At 37.3% G+C, this 8,794-nt stretch overlaps 2 protein-coding genes across 2 annotated transcripts; both read right to left on the bottom strand.

The window, feature by feature from the left end:
- Positions 1 to 1,541: 1,541 nt before the first annotated feature.
- Positions 1,542 to 2,479, bottom strand: LOC113912860 (cyclin-dependent kinase 4-like). The gene has a single exon (XM_035723950.1). It carries the CDS (start codon positions 1,973 to 1,975, stop codon positions 1,568 to 1,570), a length of 408 nt encoding a protein of 135 aa, XP_035579843.1. The 5' UTR covers positions 1,976 to 2,479; the 3' UTR covers positions 1,542 to 1,567.
- Positions 1,689 to 2,659, bottom strand: LOC113912859 (cyclin-dependent kinase 4-like). Its single transcript, XM_035723949.1, has one exon. The coding sequence runs from the start codon at positions 2,477 to 2,479 to the stop codon at positions 2,063 to 2,065; it is 417 nt and encodes a 138-aa protein (XP_035579842.1). The 5' UTR covers positions 2,480 to 2,659; the 3' UTR covers positions 1,689 to 2,062.
- Between the last annotated feature and the right edge of the window lie 6,135 nt (positions 2,660 to 8,794).

Below are 8,794 nucleotides of genomic sequence, written 5' to 3' on the forward strand. Positions count from 1 at the left end.
TTCTACATTTATGGAGTTCTGCCTTGAGTACTTTTAATAGCAGTTGTTAACCATTGTCATTTATCAGCCACCTTATTACAGTTCAAAATGGAATTGTAATTGAAACACTCGAACAAGTTAAAATTGACAATAAACTCACAGTCCAATAGGACTTGCTTAATGAACTTGATGCAATAAAATTTTAATCGTTGTTGAGCATTTATAGACTATATTGCCCAAAGTTTTTTAATTTTTTAATTAACACATAACAATTCAAGGGAGTAAATTCATGTGAGAAAGCAAGAGGCAAATGACAAACATAGCATTATTCCTAATATTATGAAAATAGTAATGGCTCTCCTTTCTCCAGGTTTTTTCACTTTTCTTCTGTTCTTCCCTTCCGGATCCGGGAATTTTTTCACTGCCTGTGAGATCTAAGAAGAAATCTTGCTTAACTCCAAATATTTTATTCACTAGCCAACACGTCTGAATATTTACCCTAATGTATTCCATCCAAATTATTAAGTCTTAGAGTCAAATGTATGGCATTTGCTTCACCACATACCATGTTCACTTTTGTTAATATTTCTGGGCATTGGTTTTCTTATCTATAAAGAAGCTGTAACTAATTATTAGGTTGTCATGAGAATTAGAGTGAATAGTGAGCACATGATAAATGTAAAATCAGCATCGTCATCATCATTTATAGTTGCAATTTCCACTTAAGCCATCTCATTTAATCTTTATCAGGGTATTTTCCAGGTGATTGTCAAGGAACTAGTTAATTAACTGTGTTAAATTACATGTTAGGGATCTGGTGACCTAGCAAGATTGAGAGCTAAATTGTGAATCAAAAAAAAAAAAAAAAAAAACCTCTTTATAGGGTGTGAAACACTAGATGTGTCCATGGAGAACACTGCAACATTGTTCCTGGTTAACTGGGTAGAAAATGAACTTTGTAGGCAGCAAAAGAATAGAGAGTTGCTGGAAGTAAAACAAAAGTGTCTGAAAAGAAGGTAAATCTTGAAAGCAAAAGATATTCCTTCCTTCAATCCCTTCATTCATTTATTCATTCATTCATGCATTCATTCTCAGAAATGCCCCCACAGAAACTCAAGTGACCCTAATAATAAGGGAAACATGCCTTCTTTGTCTCAGGGCAGAAAGGTTAAAAAGATAAAGTTTTGGTCTAATATTTGTGATTATGTTTCTTAAGAACCTCTCTGAACTCTATACTCTAGAAAATAAAACAGATTTCACTAGAAGGCTGTTTTTTTTTCTTTGTTTTCTCTTGTTTTTCCTGTATAAAAAAGATCCCGATATCAAGATAGGGAAGGGGAGAACAAGGGACATACCCCTTGGTGTACGAAAATAAGGGGGCAGGAGAAGGATAAGCCTCAAAAGGGGGTGGGGGGCGTCATTAAGGCAGCAAAATATTCTCAGTAAAAAGTGGGAGGAGGAGTTTCCATAGCCTCAGAGATGAAGGCCAAGATGACCTTACTCAACTGGAGGGCTCTCCACTCAAGTGTTCAAAGGAAGGGAAATGACAGCTTCTTTTCTCTCAGTATTGTTGCGGCCACTCCACTGCTCACTCTGGGTTACCTTCTGCCTTTTGTAGATAAGAGTGCTGCAGGGCTCGGAAGGCAGAGATTCGCTTGTGTGGGTTAAAAGTCAGCATCTCCAGCAGCAGCTGTGCTCCAGATTCCTCCATCTCAGGTACCACTGACTGCACTGGACGGGGCCCTCGGGGGGAAAAGGCTCCTCGGGGGAGAGACACATCTCGTGGCCAGTCATCCTCTGGGGGCAGCCCCATCAGGTCAAAGATTTTGCCTAACTGGTCAGCTTCAGCGTTCCCACAGAAGAGAGGCTTGCGACGAAACATCTCTACGAAGATACAGGCAACGCTCCACATGTCCACGGGTGTTGCATATGTAGACTGCAGAAGAACTTCTGGAGTACGGTACCAGAGTGTAACAACCACAGGTGTAAGTGCCATCTGGTAGCTGTAGATTCTGGCCAGACCAAAGTCGGCCAGCTTGACTGTCCCGCCACTGGTCACCAGAATGTTCTCTGGCTTCAGGTCTCAGTGAACGATGCAGTTGGCATGAAGGAAATCTAGGCCTCTTAGAAACTGGCGCATCAGATCCTTGCTGGTCTCCACTGGCAAACCTGGTGGGGGTGCCTTGTCCAGATAGGTCCTCAGGTCTTGGTCCATGTGCTCAAACACCAGGGTCACTTTGGTCTCCCGGTCAGTTCGGGCGGTGGCACAGACGTCCATCAGCCGGACAACGTTGGGATGCTCAAAAGCCTCCAGCCGCCTCAGTAAGGCCACCTCACGAACTGTGCTGATGGGAAGGCCCCCTCCAGCACCTCCTCCATCAGGGACTCTCACACTCTTGAGGGCCACGAAGTGGCCACTGTGGGGATCACGGGCCTGGTATACCGTTCCATAGGCACCAACACCAATCTCAGCCACTGGCTCATATCGAGGAGTAGCCATTCTCAGATCAGAGGAGACCCTCACTCCGTGCCGGGAGCTGCGGGGGCGGCCCGTTATCGGGGCCCCGGAGCCAGATCCTGCGGCGCCATACACTCGAGCTCTGTCCCGGGCGGCTGGACGCTACGGGCCTGACCATAGACACAGGCCGCAAGCTAGAGCGGCCCCCTTACCCCCACCCTCACCATGTGAGCAGCTGCCAAAGAGGCCTAGAAGACTGTTCTTAATATGTTATTTCTTGGACATTTACAAAAATACTTTGTGAACCATTCCCTTTAAAATTGTTTAGCAATGTTTAGTCAACTACATGTACTGACTACAATTGACGTTCTGTGCAGAGATATAGGCATCTCCTATTTTCATGTCCTTGCCAGATGAAATGGCTAATAGTTGGTTCAACAGAGGACTTCCCATGTCTTTCAGTTTGGGAGAGTCTCAATATCTCTGACTTTGTCTGCCTTTATATAAATATAGGACTATGTAAACAAATACTGTTGTAATTCATTTTGTAAACAAGTGTTCTGAGCTTGGTGACAACTGTCTCCCTGAAATATATATCTTGGGAAGCTTTTATGTCAACACCATATTTATTTTTAATGTGTCATATGTGCCTGGGTGTCTATATATTTATATATAACACTGTGAACATAGTTTATTTAAGCACTCCCATAAAGATGGACATAAAGTTTGCTTCCATTTTTTTGGATGCTGCTAGTTATCTTTAAGCACACATCTTTGAGCACAAGTGTAAGCATTTCTGTAGTACATACGTCTAGAAATAGAATAACTGATCCCAATGGTATTTATATTTTAATTTTAATAGCTACAGCTGTGTTCTCAAAAACTTAGGAGAAGTCACAATCCCACAAAAGCACAACAATGCTCATTTCACCAGTATATTTTAATATTTGACCATCCAAGAGATAGATAATGATTTTGACTGATGCTTTAATTTGTTTTTGCCTAATTATTAGTGAAGTTAAACATCTTTTCAAATTGTTGATTATCTGTATTTCATATTTTGTGAAATTATTGAAAATTTATCCTTTACCAGTAAATTGTAAAGATACCTTTATCACATACTGAATCCCACAGATTCTATATTGTGTCTTATTGATTTATTTAGGTATGGATGAGCAAAATAATGTTTTGATTAAGTAAAGGTGTGTGGTTATCTCATAGGTAATGACTCTCATTAATTTTGTTTTACAAAGTTTCATAGATACTCATACTCATTCCATCTTCCTAGTGAATTTTAGTATAAGCTTCCATAGTTACTTGAAAAAACTTTTCGGTTTGTTTGCTTTGATTACTTTATCTGGAGATAACTGACCTCTTTACAATACAAAGACTTACTATTCGGAAACATCCATCACTCTCCATTTGTTTACATGTTCCTCATGCCTTTCAATGGTATTTTAAATATAATTCCTGTGGGTATTAAACAGCTCTTGTGAAGTATATTGCAAGGTACTTAAAAGTCATTTGTGTGCTCTAGTAATTCTTTCCTAAGGTGTTGGTTCTTCTAGTTGGTGATATTTGCACCTCATTTTACGGCATGTGCTTTTCTCAAAAAAACTGATGGATTTTTTGCTTATCTTTTTATTTTACTGTGTGACTATTTTGGTGTTCTACTAAACGAAGTGTCCGTAATTTAGTAACTTGGTATCAGATGTCTCTTCTGCTACTAAAAATGTTTATTTGGACATGGATTCTAAATTTTCCTAAATTATTTCTTAATGGGTAGCTTCACTTGTGCTTTCAACTGTCTTCTGGTTATCTCAGTTTTGAATCACATATAATATAAAATGCACTTTTCATTTACTTTGGAACTCCTCTAAATACTGGATACAATTTATTCTGTTCAGAATGAAGTATATTTTTAGAAAGAAGTGCTTTATCTTTAATGCTATTTTTGTCCGTTTGTACTTCACAGATTCTCTTAGGCTTCGTATTTTCTTTTGTTTATTTTGGACTGCTGCAAATACACTTCTGCCTACACTTTCTCATAAATATTGTAGGCAGCTTTTATTTAGATTACTTCACTTTCTACAGGTGATATAAAAATCTTATTCCTTAGTGCTGAAATCTGAAGACTGTATTAAGTAAATTTTTATTGCTAGTTTAGATAATTAGTAGCAAGGAAAAGACTAACCTAAATTCATGGGATATTCTGAAAAGCAATTTTCTGTACATTGAAACTTCTTAAGCAAAGGCAAATATTTCCACATTTTATTATTTTAATGTCTCTTCTCTATTCAAGGTATAGGCGAAGATTTTGTGATTCCATTTCTGCTTCTTTTATTGCCGATTCAGGAAAATGACTAGTTCTCTAGATTTGCCCCTCTCACAGCGAATGTACTCCTGCATAAGGATGAATGTGGGACAGCAGTTGGAAGCTATGTAAATGAGAATTTCTCTGCCAACAAGTTTTATCTTTGGTGGAGTTAGCACACCCCAACAGAGCACATCTGTTGCTGGTTTACAAAGTTAACATGATCACAAATGTACTTTGTTTATCCTGAAGCCTTGTTTCCATCTGTCACACCTAAAAATAAGTTGTAATGCTCACCTTTTCAGGAAACTGGTGTCCTTGATTGGAATAAATCCAGTCAGCACGACTACATTATTTAGATGCTCAGCCCTACTACTCATTGTTTTAATATTTGTTGTGTTTATACTGAATTTTTCATACTTGATGCAATAGCTTATGAAGCTTTTTGGTCTACATGAAACATCTTCAACTGGATTCAGCTTTTATTTTTTAAGATTCTCCTTTCTTCTACCGCTGACTCTCCAAATAGCAGTCATTTGAGTTATTCTACTTGAGTCTTTACTTACTTCCACAGCACACTTAGGTATAAACACATCATTTCTTGTTAACTCATTCAGTCTGATTCTATCTATAATGTATTTAGAATCCATCTTTCTACGTGTGTGTGTGTGTATGTGTGTGTATTCACATTAGAACAAGAATAGACACAGGAAAATGGTATTAAACGAAGGACAATAAGTTAAGAATGAGATATTCAGTACCTTTTACATAGTATGTGCATAAATGTGCAATAAAATAAATAAAAATTAATAAATAGTTTGTAAAAACATACAGATACATGGGCAAAAAGATAAATAAGATATATGATAAGTAGATGATAGAGAGATAGATAGATAGATAGAGGGTTAACTGAAAATGAGTATAAAGAATTTTTGTTGGGTAATAGAAACGCTATAAAATAGATTTTTGTGATATTTGCACAACTCTTTAAGTTGACAAAAAGGCTTAGTACATACTTAAAATGAGTGGGTGGCTTTTGTGGTATGCAAATTATCCCTCAATAAATCTGTTTTTAAAAGATCACTTGAAATCTTGCAATAGACACAAAAATTTAAAAATTAATAAATCTATTGATTAAACAATCATTTATTTAGTGTATACTTTATACCAAGCACTGTGCTAACAACTTTAGACCTGAATATGACCAAGATTTCTTATTGACCTAAACTCTTTCCATCCAATAAGCATCTATTGATGAACATGACCAAGGTATTCTTCATCTATAATTAGCAATATTTTTTAAAATCTGGCACTTTCATTGATTTCTTTCCCTCTCCCTGGTGCAATTTTCCATGTGTTGATGGAAATTTTCTACCTTTTGTACTAGCGTGTTTAACATACTACTCATAGTAATTCTTATCTCCCTGGCTGATAGTTCCAACAGCATATCTGAGTCAAATCCTATTGATTATTTTATCTTTGATAGTAGATTTTCTTTTCATTTTCCTCCGTGTTTTTGTGTCTTTCTGAAAATTTTTGGTTGAAACACAAGAAATGTGTGTTTATTTCTGGAAATGAACATGTTTTTTCTTCTGCTATGCCCTTGAAGTGAGCAGGAGTAGGCATTTGAGTCTGTCTAATCCGAAGATGAGCTGGGTTTGTTTCATTGTTGTGATGGTTTCCTACAATGAACCACGGGCTTCAAATTCTTCTAGCATTAGTGTACGGTCTGTCTATCACAGGATTTTTCTTATTGTCTCCTTCACGCTCAGTTAGACCATCTCTTTGTGCCTAAAGCTCAGATTTGGTCTCTCTCCATGGTCTTACCCCTCTCTTAGTAGTGGGATCATGTTGCTTACTTCTCAGTGTTTCTAGCTGGGTAGAGTGGGGCAAAGAGGCTCTCTGTTGTCAGGGTTCAGCCTCACGTATAGGAGGGTCCTGAGTCTTGAAGGACAGATTTTTTTCAATAATCCTGACCTTCCTCTAGTGGTTGGGGATCTTTCATGGTATATGTTTAATGCAGTGTCAGTGTTCTTTTCCTCACCCAGAGGTAGAGGTGGTTTGTTGTTTGTTTTCCTACTCTCTTTAGTTCTGGGAGTGATAGGTTTGTTTTCTCTTCCCCTGAAAATTCACACACAAGAAGAATGCAAATGAGATGTGTTACTTTTCTCACTAGCATATGTGCTCTTTTCTTCTTAGACTTTCACCATTTAGGGAAGCTTTTTCCAGTCTTTCTCCAATATTTTGTTGTAAGTATGCTGTGAAGGTCCATGCAGAAGAGTCTATAAATAGATGCAAACACCACTTTCTCCTGCAGTTCCCTGAGGGTCCATATTTTTGTCGTCATTCACACTCAGCTTCTTTTGTTTTGTTTTGTTTTTAAGCAGCTAAATGCTTCCCAGTTGCCTAAAATTGCAGTTTGTCTTCCTCCCATGTTCATCCCCCATGTGAATCAGTGTTGATGCCTCCATCTCTTCTTGGAGGCAGCTATTTTTACTATCATGCTAATTTGTTGCCCTATTATCTCAGCTCTCTGAAAATGGTGGTGACTACACTCATGTGGTGAGCACTGAGCAAGGCATAGAATTGTCAGATCACTAAACTGTACAGTGGAAACTAATATAACATTGTATGCCAACTGTACTTCAATAATAAAATGTAAAAAGTAGGAGAAAGGAGAAGCTGCTTAGAAATTGGGAAGAAAATAGAAATATCAAGAGATTAGGCAAAAGACAAGGTTAAAAGGCAAATGAATTTGTAGAGAAGACCCCAGAAAATCCAATGGACAGAAACTGTGGATGTAGAGACAAGCACGCCAGTTGAGATATTTTAGATTAAATGTTTTTTGTATGTGCAATTTTTAAGTCTGGAGAGACATCTTGGGAGTAAATGATTAGTTAAGATCAAGTGCAGAGGAAGGTCTTAGGGATTAGGCAGTTGCACGGATCTGGATCTGTAGTGTCAATTAGAAGATGGATAGTCTACCTAAACCATGATGTGTTTTAAATATCAACAAAACTCATGGTAGAGAATAAGGGAAAAACAAGCACCAACATTTTGAAAGAAGAACCGTGGAGTGGGTGTGATGGCAACAACAATGCAAAGAGTCATATAACATGAATCATAAGGTCTGAAGGGTGCTATGGAATTGGGCATGTAGATTCCTTTCCTGGCTTTTAAGTATGTGACGCTTGAGATATTTAGTATTTCCGTTAAGGAGGTATGGGAGAAGTGAAGTATAAGGGAAGAATTAGGTTTAGATAGGTTTTCTGTAACCTAGGAAATTTGACCTTTCCCTATGAATAGGCTACATAAACTCAGTCAAGCCCTCTGCATTATCTTGGAACACAGAGAGATGGGGGACAATAAATGTAAAGAAACTTAAAAAACAATAAATAATGCCAACAAATTAAAGCCTATTAAGTGAAGAATAGTGAGGATAAAAAGAGAATTAAAAAGTGAAGCATACACAAAACCCAATAAATTAACAGCAACCTGTAACATGTGAGAAATAATTAAAAAGAGAATAGAAAATTCATGTGCATGAAAGAATGCATTTTGTCCATGTAGTCCGATGGAACAGAACAAAATATACAAATTTGAAATTGGGAGGATATGTATTTTGATTAAATATAAAGAAAAATTTTCTAAAAGTAAATTGCACAAAAATTAAAAAGAATGTCTTAGAATTTCATCAATGTATTAATCGAGGTTGGACAGGCGCTCGTTACTGTTAACCATGGAATGAAAAGCAAGATTTAAATTTGCTGATGTAATTTTCAAATAAAATAAAGAGCCTGTTTGTCTCCAACGCTAGTGAGTAACCCTACATTTTAATATACCTTATTTTATTATATAAGTATATTAACGATAGAGTCTTATCTCCCATGACAAATCATCAAGGAGTAAAACATTTTACCTGTCGCTTTAATATACTGGAAGCACAGTGGAATTTCCTGCTGTGTTTTCTTACAATGCAATTTTAAGATAACCTTTGATCATTGAAATGTCCATCAATAACAGGACAGACAGTAATTGCTCTC

The sequence above is a fragment of the Zalophus californianus genome, chromosome 14, assembly GCF_009762305.2.
Source record: "Zalophus californianus isolate mZalCal1 chromosome 14, mZalCal1.pri.v2, whole genome shotgun sequence".
NCBI classification, from domain to species: Eukaryota; Metazoa; Chordata; class Mammalia; order Carnivora; family Otariidae; genus Zalophus; species Zalophus californianus.